The sequence below is a fragment of the Aptenodytes forsteri genome, unplaced genomic scaffold (assembly GCF_000699145.1).
Source record: "Aptenodytes forsteri isolate BGI_AS27 unplaced genomic scaffold, ASM69914v1 Scaffold2, whole genome shotgun sequence".
NCBI classification, from domain to species: domain Eukaryota; kingdom Metazoa; phylum Chordata; class Aves; order Sphenisciformes; family Spheniscidae; genus Aptenodytes; species Aptenodytes forsteri.
In genome coordinates, this window is record NW_008795695.1 from 6,326,636 (window position 1) to 6,343,020 (window position 16,385).

At 40.5% G+C, this 16,385-nt stretch overlaps 1 protein-coding gene across 2 annotated transcripts in view; it reads right to left on the reverse strand.

The window, feature by feature from the left end:
- Positions 1–562: 562 nt before the first annotated feature.
- GRIK1 (glutamate ionotropic receptor kainate type subunit 1) overlaps positions 563–16,385 on the reverse strand; it is a 172,328-nt gene continuing 156,505 nt past the window's right edge. Inside the window, exons 15-16 of one of the 2 annotated variants that reach the window (XM_009282942.1) lie at positions 11,636–11,886; positions 563–1,053 (exon numbers count right to left, since the gene is read on the reverse strand). In XM_009282942.1, the coding sequence (XP_009281217.1) occupies positions 898–1,053; positions 11,636–11,886 (407 nt within the window). In that variant the 3' untranslated portion in view covers positions 563–897. The remainder of the gene's footprint in view (positions 1,054–11,635; positions 11,887–16,385) is intronic. The other variant, XR_002086234.1, reaches the window with a different exon arrangement.

Sequence of the window (16,385 nt, forward strand, 5' to 3'; positions counted from 1 at the left end):
TCAGCAGTTGCAAGGAAAGGTTTCAATTCCAGAGCGTTGGCTGTATTCCTGTCAGATGTTGTTATCTTTGTGGTCAAGATTTGTTAAAAGTTGAATATTCTTGGCTCTAATTTCTAAGGGATTTTCATTTTGAAGTCAAGAATTGTTTTATTGGCATCAGGAGCTGGAGGATACGGCAGTGTGATGATGTCAGTGTTGCCTTCCCCTGTTCATTACTTTTGTGATTTTGGTTTTTCTTTTTGAACATCTAGCACCTGGAGCCATGGCATTGCCTAATAATCGTGTTTTAAAAGAAATGAAAAAGAGAAAAGATAGGGAAAAATAAGTTTCTCACAGAAAAGGACCTGAAGAGTGTTCCTTACAATATCAGAGGAGGTAAAAATAACCCATTGTTGGATACCTTTGTATTTAAGACATTTTTGTATTGTTTATGAGTTGTCACTGTTTATGAGTTAATTGTATGATTTTTTACTTTGGTTGTCTGGGTCCTGGGTTCTACACAGCTGAGCTCAGCAGAACTGCAATCTTTTCTTCAAAAGGAAAAAAAAGTTCCACTCCCAGATTATTGGAAAAAAGAACCCTGTCTCTTGTTTATTTATTTATTTAGAAAGCACATACAGCGGTGCATGGGAAGGGGAAGAGAGATGCAAAACAGGTGAGCATACAAATCCATCTCAAAAGAAATAGTGAGACACTTCCCAGATGATTAGTAGTACATCAGTCTATGTGAGCATTTAAACCGTTGTACCTCTAGATTAAAAAAAGAAACCACAGAGAATTTCTGAAGAACAAAGTAAATGTCTATATTTCAGAAATCCCACCACAATCAACTCGTAGGCAGCAATGTTTTTGTTTTGTTTTTTGTTCCTGATGTTTCCTCAAAGGGGTCTCTCTTGCTCACGCTATGGTTTCTTTCCGCAGTGTCCGCCTCTGGTGACAAGTAAGGATACTTGTGAATGAAGATTTCCCCTTCGTTCTCGACCTTTTCTTTAACTTCTTCTGATGCTTGAGCGAAATTCCAAGCTCCTCCATTATCGCATTGAAGGAAAGACACTGGTGGAAGACGGAAATGGCATTAAACACTCCTCATCGAAGGCAGAGTTCCACCATACCCTTTGCACAAATGGTGGCTTTTAGAAACAAGGACCTGAGGTCTTACTGGTGGGCTCAGAAAGCTCCTCTGCTGAGTTCTGCCAGCTTTGAATAAGCCCCTAAGGTATAATAGGTGAGTCTGTATAAGTCATGTTTTTTGCCTAACTCGGCTTGCACTGAATTTCGTTTAACTTTGGCTTAACTAAAGCTGATTATGAATGTTTCTGAAATTCTACACAGATGCATTTGTGATGTTTTGGTGGCTTCATATCATAAAACTTACCCTTTTTCAGTAGGTAAACTTCCTCCTTACCTTAAATGAAAAAAGATCTTCTTTTTTAAATCACATGTACCTTAGCCACAAAAAAATGGCTATACTAGAGGAAACAAAGAACACCGTTTTTCAAGATTTCTTTGTGGTTTAGTTATTTTCCCCTCTTGAAATTAACAGACATTTCTAAAATACAGCACAGTCCTCAATCCTCTTCTTTCTTTGGAAAGAATCTTTTTCAAATATTGTGTGTTGAAGAAAGGAGACAATTACCACAAGAATAAGGTAGCTGAATAGTTTGGAAAGAAAGCAGAAATCTTTTTTCTTCCCACCATCACAACATTAACAGAGAGATTTCGGGTAAGTGGAAACATCCTTTAAAATCTACAGCTGGAATAATGACATGTAACACAAAAAAAACACAAAGAGGCTTTAAGTGGAAGTATCTAGCAGCAAAAAAATTGTTCCATGCAAATATATATAAACAGATTATATATATATAAAATGAAGTGATGGTAACAGTGTGAAACAAAGCTTTAACGACCCTACCTTCATCAAGTTGAATAAATCCTTCCTACCAAACCCCTTCTAGAACTGCAGAACTGACCAGCTTTAAAACAACTGGTTAAAACTACAGTTCTTGTAAAATGACAGCAACAGCACACAGACACGGTTCTCTGTATCAAATATACAAATTCCCTTCTAGAGTGATACTGAAGCAAGGTAAGCAGTGTTCAGTTCTTAACCAGCAATAATCCAATAGTGACCTCAGTTATACAGGGCTAAAAAAAGTGAACACAGATATATTATTGGAAGAGGAGAAAACCCAAGCTTTCCTCGTAGTCACCTATTCCAGAGGAATGTTTTCAAATGCAAAAGAGAGTATGAGGGTAACCTGGATCAAGGTTAAATCATTTGTTTAAGGTAGCTACGGAATCCCAGAGAAGTGAATTCCACACACCGTGCTTCTTCCTCTCCGGTATAAACCCGCTGTATAACATGTGTAACCCTGGTTCCGCAAATAAGCTCAAGACATCAGTGCATCAGAGTGTGTGTGTATTTTAACTGTGTATGATCTTGCGTATGCCATCATGTCCTTTTGTGGGATGGGCTGCACACAGACTACAATCCCATAGTATGTTAAATCTATAGTTTAATATGCTCTTTCTTTGAGATGCTTGATTTTTACTCATCTAAAATTCTTAGTATACATAACTACTATTAATTCATTCCAGACCCAAAATGTAATAGACATAGGCCAGGGCAGTGTACTGCTTTTTTTTCAAATTACTGTCTGATAATAGCCAGGAATTTGCTGGTGCAATTATAATTTAAGTATCTCCTTTGACACTGTAATATAGGAATTCTAGCATTACTGGAGTTCGAGTCAAAGGTGTCTGCTGCAGCCTCATGCCCTGTGGAAGCAGCAGCTGAAACAGGTATCATCCTGGTAAAGACACTATTTCTATATTGCTTCAGGCTTCTTTAGAGAGTAGCACCACTTATTTCCAAACTAATAAAAATGTATGCTCTAATTATCTATGACTTAGCACGGATAATTTCTCTCTACTATCTTAGTTTTAATTGAGCTTTCAAAATCTGGATTACAAAGTGATTCCAGAACTCCATGGCAAATAAGGAAAGGGTCATATTAACCATTTGTAGGATTGACCAGGTTTATTTTTATTTTCTTTCCCTGTTGTTCTCACTAACCTATATGTTGTGTGTATATTTAATAATAGCCATCAGTCTCTGCAATGTGCATACAGGGATGACTTCTGCAGATTAAATAGTACATTTTACTGCCTTGTTAATAAGCTTGTATTTTAATTTTCCAAACTGATTCATATTATTCAGACTATGCAATTATCATAATGTCCTTCAATTTCATATCAACAAAATAGTCCCATGAAGATCATTTTACATCTGCAGATAGATATTTAAGACGTATTGCTGACATTAAGTGTGTGAGGTTTTTAATACCTGACTACATGATTTGTGAAGTGCCCAACTGGTTCCACTTCCAACTCTGTTTTGAATTTTAAAATAAATATTATCAGAAAGACTTCAAGGTATTCTTAGGCATGGCTTTGGTGTTTAGGTCTTGTCTCTAAGAATTAAACTTTTGCCTAATTGTTCATCGATAACAGTTACATCTAAAACTGAATATAAAAACATTACTGTTCTTGTTGATGATTTTTTCTGTAAACTGATGATGTTTATCTACCCAACAAAGTATGGAAGTAGGCCATTCAAAATCTGAAAGGGCTCTACCTTATCGAGACTCTCTCCTATCCTATCCTGGCAGTGCAAAGCCCCAGTGGGATGATTACCCACGAGAGAGGTCACACACACACTCAAAACCCATGGGAATGGGCTCAGCCATCCTGCAGAGACAGTGGGTTGGGAGAAGGACGGGAGGAGGTTTACAGTGATAGCTTCCTGGGTCCCACACCTTGCAGCTCCTGCTGCTGGCTTTGTAAAAGCACAAAAGCAGTTTTACTTTTACAGTTGCATTATGCTTAGTTTCGGGGGACTTGCAACACCATTGGCATGAGTTTTGTCATCCTGAAGCAATGAATTAAATGTAGTTTTAAGACCCTGGACTGATACTTCAAAGATATTCCAATGGTTATGGACATAACTATGACTCTGATCAATTTTGTGCATATTCCTGTCTGAGATCCCACCACCTTTGAGAAAACCAGTTGGGGGTGGCAAAGAGCATTACAAACATGGGAGACACAGGGCTGCTTCTGCCCCTCTGCCTTCACACAGAGCTTGAGATGGTCTGAGAGAGCAATCTGAGATGATACCTTGAACTTTCAGGCGTTTGGTTACTCATTCCAAAGGACAGTTACACGTGAACTTTCTTTTGAGCCCCAGGAAGCATAGCTCAAAATCCTATTTATCTCCGAGCTTGTGTGTGCAATCAGGAAACTGAACAGATGTCTGAAAACTGGAACCGCCCTGAACTTTTCAAGCAGTACAAAACTGTGGTACAGAGTGAGTACAAACTCAGCCAGAATGCTGTAGGATTTACAGGAAAATCATGGGCAAGAAACATTCAGTGGGGACTCCCTAGATGACCCTCTGAACAGCACCATGTCTGCAGCATAATTACAGTTGCCTTTAAAAAGGGGATGGTGACATTAAAATTCCATTTAAAAAGGTAAGATACTGTTCTTTTAATCTCATATTCAGATAGCCAGACTGAAAGCGTTTCTTTAAAAAGCTATTTTTTTACATGCTGTTAAGTCCATTTTTGAGGTCTTGCCGAGAATGAGAGCAGAGTAGGCACAGAGCAATACATTTAACAACAGAGTAATAAGTTTAACATTTTACTTTTAGTCAGCTTGACTTTCTCATTCTAGCAGTGTCAAAATGCTGCAGGACATGGCATGTGAGGCTAAAAGGAAGTGTCATCCTTTAAAAACAGAATAGATTTTGTTCTCCTTGTGATGTGAGACTCTTTCTCTTTGCCCTTTGGTCATTTCAGCAGGCTATAAAAGCTAGGTCATGAAGCTCCCAAATCCTTCCTTACACTCCCCTACAGAAGACTGTGTTAAGCTTTAGGATAATTACAAATTCTGAATTTAAAAAATAACATAATATAAAGTAGAAACAAGACTGAAAAAAAAAAGAATCTGTGGTCAGGCTTTATCAATCTGCTGCTTATGCTGCTGGGCTACCACTGGGGACAAGACTTTTCAATTGCATTTTATTAACACCTTGCAAAAACAAACAAATAACAAAAAAACCCCAAAACCAAAACCAGTGTGCTGTGTCGGAGAACTGAGAACTATGAAAATCAAAGGATGTGGGCCAGATTTTATTCTGGAAGAACACCTGACCAGCTCAGGCACAGAGGAGGAAGTGCAGAAGTCAGGATTTTTCTTTTGCAGTGCCCTCATCGCTGTGAAGGACCCATAGCTGGGACACTGACCCATGTCTTCTGCTGAAAGAAAAGTGATTTGTTTGTGCCTAGTGCACCAAAGGAAAAATATCTAAAGTAGTTTCTCCTAGTGAGCGAAATGCTGTTGCAATTAAGAATCTGTTTGAGTATTCTGTCACTGATGGCTAACTGCAAGAGGAGATCACTAAATTGTCTTTTAAACTGTCAGAGTCTATGGAGCAGTGATTGTCAAAACAGTATGACAATAATCCATGGATTAATTTAACTGTTCCTCAGTTATATAAACTGTTCCTCAGTTTCCTGCCTACAAGAAAGAAATCAGTAAAGCTACTTGTTGGTCTCACAAACCATCTAAACATGAATGGGACTGCTCAGTGAAGGCATAGATGGCCACAGTCGTGTTTGGAGGTGGGGTTATGGCCTGAAAATGGAGGGGCTCAAGCTGATTGACGTTCGTTGAAGAGGGGGAATTTGCAGACCTGACAACTTCACAAAAAATTCTATTTTGCAAGAACTTCAGTAAGATAGAAGATTTCTTCCTCCTCTCCCTTCTTCTCCTCCTTTGTTTCTGAAGAGCTAAAGATGTGAAGCTTCAAGGCTTTGATCCGAGAGAGATGGCACAAACACACGATACTGTGGCAGTACTTTGCAGAAATATCAATCTAGTTGGGGAAAGCGTTATTGCTGTGCTTGGTCTACTTCCGCAGCGCAGGCGTGTTGTTAATCCACCCTCATCCTGGCTCTTTGAAACAGTGATCATATTGCCTTCATTCCCCTCATTCTTCTCTTGTCTCGTCCTTTCTCCCTCCTTCCCCCTGCACCTTTGCCTGTTTGCATTGCAGACTGTTTGATGAGGGCAGGAACTGCCACTAAATAAAGGTAGGCCCACTGACCCCAGCCAAATCAATCTGGCAATGGCTTGGGACTAGCTCGTTCATGGACCCTTTGCTTTCAACGGTAGGTAGCTTCTGTGTGTCAAAGCATATGGCATTTTTTGCAAACACTTATTAATTTGAATATTTTGGGAGTTCTGAGTAAAATGCAGCAGCAGCAAAACAAAAATTAATGTAAAATGACATAGGGGTATGCCCTATGCCATTTTTCTCCCAAAATAGCTCTGGCTATGCTTTACTGGTACCGCAGTGCCAGAACCGATGTAGTCAGTTGTGGCTCACCCATCACAGGCAGATGTGCTGGCTCTGTGCTGATTGCACAGTAAGGTCCCTGCGCTGGCACACACCTGGGAAGGGATCTGGTTTGATTATCGGGCCCTGGATGCAGTTGCAAGGCTGCAAGTTAGGAGGATGCAATGGTGACCATCTGTATTTGTGAACAGAGTATTTTTTGAGGCCAAATTTCAAAGTATAGCGGTCATAGAAGCTTAGAGCGCTGACAAGCGGAAAATCTTTGAATGCTTTAACACTTCTTCTTGAAGCTTGTTGTGTCTATGCAAGAGTCCTCCCAGGTGCCATGCCCTTCATGGGAGATGCTATGGGCTGTGCCTTCCTCAAGCTTTGCTGTTAACCTGAAGGCACCTGCCTTTTCCTGGAGCCACAGCAAACCTTGCAAAAATTGCCTTTACAAGCATAGATTCGTTAGCACGTGGGTGGCATGTCGGCTCTTCACTGCCTCAGCTGCTGGCGTAGCTGCTGAGGAGCAAGTAAGGCTTTTTAATAACCCTTTATATAGCTAGGTGTGAAGCTCCGTTAGGGAAAGAAGGAGCTGTTTTGTAATTCCCACAGGCAAGCCGATGTCTGTGAGGTTGTCTGTGGGGACAGCTAGCCACGGGGAAACAATGACTGTTACTAACAATGTGATTGTTTCCTTGACAGATATGAAAATGTTTACCCAAAAAGTGACAGAAACTTTCTGGATTCTGTGTTCATCAAAACAGTGATTAGAAAACTGGTCGAAGCTGCAACCTGGAGGATTTCTTGCGTAGAGCGATGATGGAGATAAACACATTAGGAATTTTCCTTCTCCTCTGAGAGTTGAGAGAAGCTGAATTTAATTAGTTTTAAGTCTCTTCTACTGGGAAACTGCGAACAAAAGTGCTTTCTTAAATCGAGGATACAGAAGATCTAATTCAGGTCTTTGTTGGTAAGAAGGCTCATTTTATGAAGAGCCAAAGCTTTCACGACCCTATTCAAACAAGTTAAAATGCCATTTTGAGCAAGACAATTTCTTGCAGCGTCTGGAGCAGAGCGTAAACACTCATGTACACGCATGAGCACTGGCAGAGAAGAATTGGTATAGCCTCATTATGAGTACTACATCTTCATCACAAAAAATACTTAAGCCTACTGCCAGCATAAATAGTGCTGGCCAAAAATTGTAATATGAATAGAAGGAAAACACAGGTCACTGTATGCTCTGGCTTTTCTCATGATCCAGGTATGAGAGAAACAATTCAAGAGGAGAAACAGAGCTTCGCCGCAGCACTTCAGCGACTGAGTATGAAGGCATCTACTAGAACAAGTTTTCTAATTGCAGTAGAGTCCAGAAATGGCCCCTCAATAAAACAGATCATTAACTTGTTTGATGAGGAGGAACTGCAGTGGGCAAGAAAACATAAAGTAGGTGTGAGGGGCAGGAAATGAATTGGTGAAACTGGCGGTAAGCTGGGATATAATGAAATACAGACAAAAGGTAATCAGATTTTGAAAACCTGGTGGTTTGCCACAGTTCATGACATCCTACAAGCTGACATTTCTATACATTTTGTGTAGCTCAAATTGTTGTCATATGTTTTCAGTGGCAACAACAGATCAAGTCCGTTGTCTCCTGCCCTTGCAGTCCCCAGACTAGCTGAGGACTAGAGAAAATCAAACTAGTATCCTTCCAGGGTATAAAAAATACCCAGTACCAATTTCCTACACAAAAGCTTCCTTGTGTGTTTCAATATGGAACACAATGCCAAGGCTTTACTGTTTGATATAAATCGATATCCTGATTTTGCCATAAAGGAGCTTTCTATGTTACAAAGCCTTGTAATAGTGAACATCATGAATTGCTTAAGCCAAGTCAACGGAGTTTTTCTGTGAAAGGTATATATTGGGGGTGCCTGAGGGTGCTTTTGTTGAATATGTTCTTAAATGTTCATGGTTACATGGTATAAAATTTAACTGATAGATATGATTTTGTGCTATGATAGTTACTTGGAGGCTTTGGCTAATGAATTTTAAATGGATGAATTAAAATTCATTAAATATTGACACTGGGAATAAGATATGCCAGCTAAAAATCTCTGGCTGTTATAATAGGGGTTCAGAAAGTTAATGGAGCCCTGCAGGTTATTTTCTGAGGTTTATAAAGAACTGCCTGGCCCACTTGCTGAATGCTTCGGCAGAGACCAAGCGAAGTATTTCTCCATGCTTTTAGTAATAAGACCGCAATTGGTTTACTCAGGTTTGGTAGAAGTTGAAAAGGAGGTAAATAATTTTTCTTACCTGAAAAAGGTGAATTACCCCATGAAATTACAAGATGACAATTGTACATAGAGACTGTGATAATTCTTAAAATCTACTACAGTCTACTGCACTCACTCTTCGCTGTAGGTGTAATTCTTTTCTGTAATATGCATTTAAACTGCCCAAATTTCCAGGACTTTGACAATTTGCGTTAGATAAGCTTATCTCCTGCTGAAGCAAGAGGCACTTTGAAGTCATTAACTATGTGTTGGTGAGGACAACCTTTACCATTATGTGCACTGTTTAAGTTTAATGCTTTCCATCGGACACACCTTTTTTCTTTCCTGACTATACAGTGTGAATTGAGGGCTGTGTTCGAATCCCTCGCTCCTCTCGGATTAACTTGCCACAATCTAACTCCGTAGATAAGGTGGTGCCAGAGGTGGAGTTGGACGGATGGGTTTGCTTACACTGTAGTCCGTAAAAGAAACAAAAGGCCTTGCATGCAAGAAAAGAAAAATGGAGAAAAATGAATGAAAGAAGTAAAATTAAAAACAAACATGAGAATGAGATTCAAAAGCTATTTAAATCAAAAGAGATTCTATTTATGGAAACAGAAAAGTAATAGATTGTATTCGACTCATGCTTTGGATTAGCTTAGCGATAATATACACTGTATAGCATTTTCCATCTAAGCTTCTTATATCACCAGAATAAAAATAAAACAAACGGAGAGAAATCAGAAAGTAACACTGGAATTACTGGTATTCTACTTTCTGTAAAATTACTTCTGGAAAAGAAGTATGATGTTGCCACATTAACTCACTTAAAGATTTTAATTATTAAAAGACTGCCTAAAACAGGCAACGCATTGCTGTGAAACAGTAGTACAGTTTCAGAAACGGTGTATATATATGTATATATGTATCACTGAATACTACGTCATTCACCCAACATATTGCTCAGTAAATTAACACTCCCTCACGATGTAAACCTTTATGTCTACTTTAATTATAACTTCAGGAATGCATTGCCTTTCCCAGAATCCTGAAGAGTTTCCAGAATATTCTGCACCATATTAGCATTTATACTAAACATTTTAATTAGCTGCAACTGTTCTCCAAAACATATTTGAATGAAAGAGCTCCTGAGACATGTATGAGACAGAGATACTGATACATTCTTTATGCATTTTGTGCTAAAAACGTTCTATAGGGTTAAAGTACTAATCAGAAAGCTGCAATATGTGCAAAATACATTCAGCTTTTATCTCTGACTTATTCCAAAGCAGGGACACCTTGATTAATAAGGCCTGCAAAATTGCTCCACATGAGCTGCGCCTGTTGTTCGCAGACAGTGCCATTGCCTTGAATGAGGGCTTGCCCAGGCACACGTGGAGATGTCTGCACAGTCAGGAGCTGCCCTCTCCTGCAGGATACTGCAAGGACCAAGTCCACTGACATTGACGTTAGGTGTCACGGACCCAAAATATCCCCACGTGCCATTTGGAAAATGAAGATGCATGGTAGGATTCAGCTCAGTTCCTTTCAGATGTCTGAACAGCAGGCGTGTAGCCTTCGCTTACGGTGATCCCTTACCAGCAGCAAAGAGATACAGGTGATTTATCCTATCCAAAATCAGACATATTGTACCTGCATAAGTCATTGTCCTCTAGAGGCCCTCAGCCCTGGCTGCTTGTTTTTACTCAGGTGTCAATCCCTCTCACGTCCCAGCACCACTGCTGCATGCGATGTAAACTGCAGCTCTGAGACCGAGTTCAAAATGTTCTCCTTCTCCTCCCACTTGTCCCAGCTGCCTTCGTTAAGGTTATTTTTCTCGACAGTAATTTCTGGCATTTATTTCATCAGGCTTGCAGGATTACACCTTGGATGAAGAGGAGGTATTGCCCACGGAAAAGCTCCTGCCTTTCCCATCTAAAAGTGCAAAGTGAGCTTAAACAACTCACTCATAGATAGATGCCTCATGTCTAGAAACCTGAAGTTAGGTGATATGAACCCGCCTCTTGGTGATTGCCTCAGGGGCCACCCATCCTGCAGTGCAATGTGACCCCTGTCCCTATGATAAGGGCTGCTGAAGTGAACGGGATCAGAGCAGCTGTAGCAGTTGAGCCAAACAGGGCCACATCAGGGTCTAGGACATGGCCAGAACCAAACCGGCACCAGGCAAGGCAGCCAGAGTAAGAGGGTCGGCAGACAACTTCGGGAACAGACTCTGAGCTGCTGCTCATGTCTTGCTTCTTTCACAGCGGTTGGTGGTTTGGTAAACGGGTGTTTACACTCTATTTTAATGATTGATTCTATCTCACAAACTGCTGTAATATTCAAGGCGTGATTTATATACAGCATTTCCTTTGTTTTCCCTCTGCCTTTTTAAGTTGCTTATTACACTTCAGTGGAGCTATAACCAGAATTTCTTTGGCTCCATAATCTCACTTTACTGTGGCATCCATCACCTTTCAGTAGGTCTCCCTGCTTTGAAGCGCATGCTTCAGCACAGTGTGTAAACCCCTGGCTGTGGAAAAAATGCTTTCTAGAGCAAGAGAAAAATTATACTTGGGGATTTGGAAGTACATGCCTGTTGTTATTCAAAGGGCTGATGCTAATGCTGTATAAATAAAAAAAATCCAGTTGTGTTTTATTCCTTTCCAACATAATTTATACTTGAAGTCTTAAAGATCAAGCAGAAACTGTTTGAGAAATTAATTGCTCTTGTTCTGCACTGCCATACTAAACAGCACTAATTGGACTGTGGGTGAGGTACTTCCCTGTTCTTATGAATAATTTGCCTTTAGTGCCAGAAACGCATGGTGAGAGTTCAGCAACACAAAATCTGCACTCCAGCAAAGAGACTTATAATGCAGTCACCTCCACATCAACAAACCTCAGCCTCCCAGAAACATAAGCAAGCTGGAAATGGATGACTCACCTGCTCAATATCGCTGTTTTTCCTTGATTTATATATAAATTCACCAATGGCTACAAACACCGAAAGAACAAGCCCTGCGGCGAGCACTATGAAGATGCCCCCAATATTCTCCACCCCGAGAGCACTGGCTTCTTTGCTGTCCTCCTCAGGGCAGCCGTTGCCTCGCCACCACTTTTCTTTCATCATGTGCAGCTTTCCCTCCTCCTGCAGCTGGAGGATGGCGATGGTGATCTTGTCTCTGTAAGGAGACCCTGCAAGGTAAGAGCAAGACCCGTCAGTGCTGGTTGCCGCAAAGGGAAGGCAGGGAGGGAGCAAGCTGCTGCTATCTGAAGCAAAAGTGCTCCCTTATCACAAGACTGATTATTCCAGCTAGAAATTGTTGGTTTCACTTCGGCTGGAAGGGGGAAGAGGACTATCTGTTGGTGTCTGCCCTGGGGACTGGAAAGCAGAAGGCTCCTCTGGTGCGGTTATTTGTTTGAGAATTCATTATAATTTCTAGGGTCTCCTACTGAGGTTTATTTAAGCCTTGGCAGTGGGTTTTCTTGCTAAGCAATTCCTCCATATCATGTTTGAATATTGCTTTGAGCATCCTTTGAGACTTTCCGCATTGCATCTCTTCTATTTACTTCAACATCTGTTTATTTTTCCTACTGCATGTAAAATGAGTAGCTGTCTAAGAAAAGCCCACAGTCAGTCAGACACATTCTCTTCTCATTTGTACCTGCATAAGCCCACGGCTCCACTTCAGCTACCTTACAGCTTATAAGAACACAAGGCGGCCCAGTCTTTTTTTCCGTGACTTGCAAAAATATTGGCACTGAAGCTGAAAATAGCAACTGTTTTCATGCTTTTTGTTTTCAGGCCAATAGCTTGCTAAATGATGTGTCTTCACATTAATGGGCCTGTACAGTATCTGGCAAACAGCAGGGTCATGTTGGGCGGTTCAATCTGTTCAGGTTTGCCTCTCACGTCCTCTGCTCTGGCTCTCCATCTTCCAAAATCTCTGCCGCCTGTAAGTCCCTTCAGCCAACTTGTGCTGTTGCAGAAGCACAAGTCTGTAGCCCTAAAGGGGGACAAAGGAGAGGCTCGCCCCTCGCCCGCTTCTGGAGCAGCGCCTAGTTAAAGGAAATTGCTACCAATTAGCTTTTCCCACGTTGCCAGAAGCTGAAGTTATCAACAATAATAGCAGCAATCCTGTTATTAATTATAATAGACAAGCAGAAGTTGGTTTTGGCATTGTGAGAGAGACTCTTCTTTATGGGGCAAGGATTTCATGATGGCAAGCAGGAGAGGGTTACAAGAAAGGCTGTTTGGCTCTAAAGGCATATATGTGCCCCCAAACCCTGCGACGCTGGGCTTCCTACAGCTGGAGGCGTTTAGTGTCTGGGCTGCAATGCAGTCGGTGTTGCCAGTCCTTTGTCCATATAGCCGACTACCATCCATCCTTTCCTCTCCTTTGGCACATTAATAAGACTATTTTCTTAAGCTGTAATTTCACCAAAAGTCACATTTTGCTGCAAATTAAAGCAGTTGCAATTCTCAAGCTGATCAAGGTAAACAAACTTTAAGGCAGAACCTGTGCCAGAATTCCAGTGATAGCGTGGAGCACATAGACACGGATACTTAAGAAAATCTCACTAGGCACCACTTTTGTGTCTTTATGCATCTAAATAGCCTTGGAAATTTGGCCTCACAGCTTCAGTTTTCTTTCTTACATTGCCGTGCAGGACGTTATTAAAAACAATCGTACCATGAATACAAGTCCCTCTCTCTGCTTTCCATTTCCTTTAGCCCGCAGCATTGTCTGAGGAAAATCAGTGTGAAAAACATTGCGGTTCTTCATTTGTTGTGCTAACACTCAGCTATTTTTCAGTGTATCTTACTGCCAGCGCTAGGACATGCTGTGACCACAGATGCCAAGAGACATGTGTCAGATTATACAAAGTCCATCTGGGAAGCCAACAATCAGCAGCCACTGCTTGAGGTAGCCAGCTTTGAAAGGAAAACACGCCTGCTGTAAGAGTAGATGATTTCTATGCATGCTATTAAAGAACCAAAAATAAGCACAACAGAAAACAAAACAGAAACATCTTCAAAACTGACCTTACACAGAGAAATGAATTATTACCACTGAAAACAGCAATGCCTCTCAGAAGAAAGAGCAGAATTGTTTCTACCTCAGGAGAGGTTCGTCACCCTGATAGCTGGAGTCTGTTAGATTGTAGGACTCATCTATTTTCCCTTGTCTGAAAGGACATAGCTGTTAGGTAAAGTGAAGCAGCCTGAGTCACAGCGCAGGATTTGTGGGGATGTTCATTCTTTCTTGTGATGTTTATGTTGCCAGCAGGATTATCACAATTCATCTTGAGGGTAACAGGTACATCTATATTTCTATACGTGCTTTTAAAGTTTGTGAAGTGTGCCTGAAGTGTTGGATTGTTGATGTTTTATTGGTGAGCACTAAAACTGCACACAAATCCATCTCAACACCTCTTTGAATATTCAGCATATCATTTATGGCCTCTGAGCTATTAACCTACCTCTCAGGCCAAGAAATGCATCTATCTACTTTCTTAGCAGTCTCCCAAGTAACTGGCAATAGCTTTAGTGTTAGAATTACTAGCATCAGCACTGGCAGTGATACTGGAATTAATACCTGTCCTGACACCTATAATAACGTTGCTTTCTTCAACCAGATTCCTCCCAGGGTGACACTTTGCATAGGTTTTGCTTAGAGGTGCTTTTGCTACAGCAGTACCAGCATGCATTAAGTTCACCCTTAACCATCACTGCAGATTTTTCACTAGTAATGGTCTTTGCCAAAACTCTGATGAAAACCCTCCTCTTTGTGTCCCATCAGCTCCATAATAAACATAAATGGAGATGTTTGCGAATATGCCTAAGTGTCCTTTAACCTAACTCAGCACAAAGAAGTAGGAAGAGAGCCTATATCTGCAGTTTTTTACTTGCAGAAGTTGATCTGATAAAATAAAATAGTACATTTCCTGGATTCATAGACGAACTTTCAAAAATTTTTCTTCCTGTTTCTTTGGGAGCCAAATGGTGATGGTGTTCAGCTCATTCACTGGAAATTTTGGAGTGTGAGACATACTTTTGCTGCTGCAAACCCTAGCCGTGTGGTTGTGCATTTTCCTGAAGGAACAAATGCAGACCAGATAAAACTTGCTGAAACTTTGGTGTTAAGGGTCACGGACCAGTCTTTTTTTTTTTTCCCCATACAGCTTCTGCAACCAATAGTCTTGAACCTGAAGGAACAAATGCAGACCAGATAAAACTTGCTGAAACTTTGGTGTTAAGGGTCACGGACCAGTCTTTTTTTTTTTTTCCCCATACAGCTTCTGCAATCAATAGTCTTGAATGCCATGAGAAAAATAACAGAGCCTTTGGGGTCCATCTGAATAGTGGAAGGATCTCCATGGCTTATCTTGTTTATGCAATCTTTTAAAAATTTAAGTAAGATGCTTGATGGCACTGAATTATTCCACAGTGCTTGGAGATATCTATTCCCCTGAATTTTGCTGGTTTTCCTTAAGAAAAAAATTAAGGCACATTTATCATACAAGAAACATCTTATAAATGTATTTCACAGCTGTATTTCCAATGGATGCACTCTCTCCGAGGAATCAATAGTCTTGAATGCCATGAGAAAAATAACAGAGCCTTTGGGGTCCATCTGAATAGTGGAAGGATCTCCATGGCTTATCTTGTTTATGAAATCAATCTTTTAAAAATTTAAGATGCTTGATGGCACTGAATTATTCCACAGTGCTTGGAGATATCTATTCCCCTGAATTTTGCTGGTTTTCCTTAAGAAAAAAATTAAGGCACATTTATCATACAAGAAACATCTTATAAATGTATTTCACAGCTGTATTTCCAATGGATGCACTCTCTCCGAGGATTACCATCTGTTCCAATTATTCCTTCATTGTTCTTGGTTTAAAGTGTGGCAGCTTTATAACTGCAATGAAACTCTTGCCATACATTTGTCTTTATTCAGGATTTTAGCTTTTGTATCATTTTCCTCAGGGTGAGAAGGCTGTTCTCACATAGCCAGTGGAAGAATATACTTAAAATGTTACCTATATGGCAATATGTCTAAAGTACTCAGTAGCAGAGAGAATCACAGTTCCAAGTGCAGTGGTGTTTCTCCCTTATTTATATCTGGTCTACCAAGCAACCGGTGGACAAAATACTTCACCTGTTATATCTGTGTAAACTGATATTGCCCTGAATAATCTCCCTGAAGACAATAAAATTGCATAGCTTTTAACTGAGCATGGCATGGTAAATGCATATGTGAGCAGTATGGAGAAGTATGTTATACAGGAAAAAGATCTGGCTGCCCAGTGCCAATTATTCACAAGAACCCAGCACAAAAACCTGACACTCTTTCTAATTCTCTACAATTAGAAAATCTTGAAAAGGACACTGGATATGCTAAGAAAGGTCTACTGGAAAGAGTTCACAGAGATTGGGAGTCTTAAGACTCTGCTTAGCTCCAAACATTGAAATCCCTGATGCAGATGTAGAACCTTGCAATTGCTTCTCGCTGTTCTTATGTGTTGCTCTAAGGTCATGAAATAGATCAGAAATTCACCTCCTTTCATGCAGCTTTCTTTGGGATGCATGTGTTGGACATAACATTTATCCTGCCCACTTCCATTTTCCCAGAGACACTACCTGATTTCTGAAACTAAACTGAATTTCAGTAGAGCAACTTGCACTT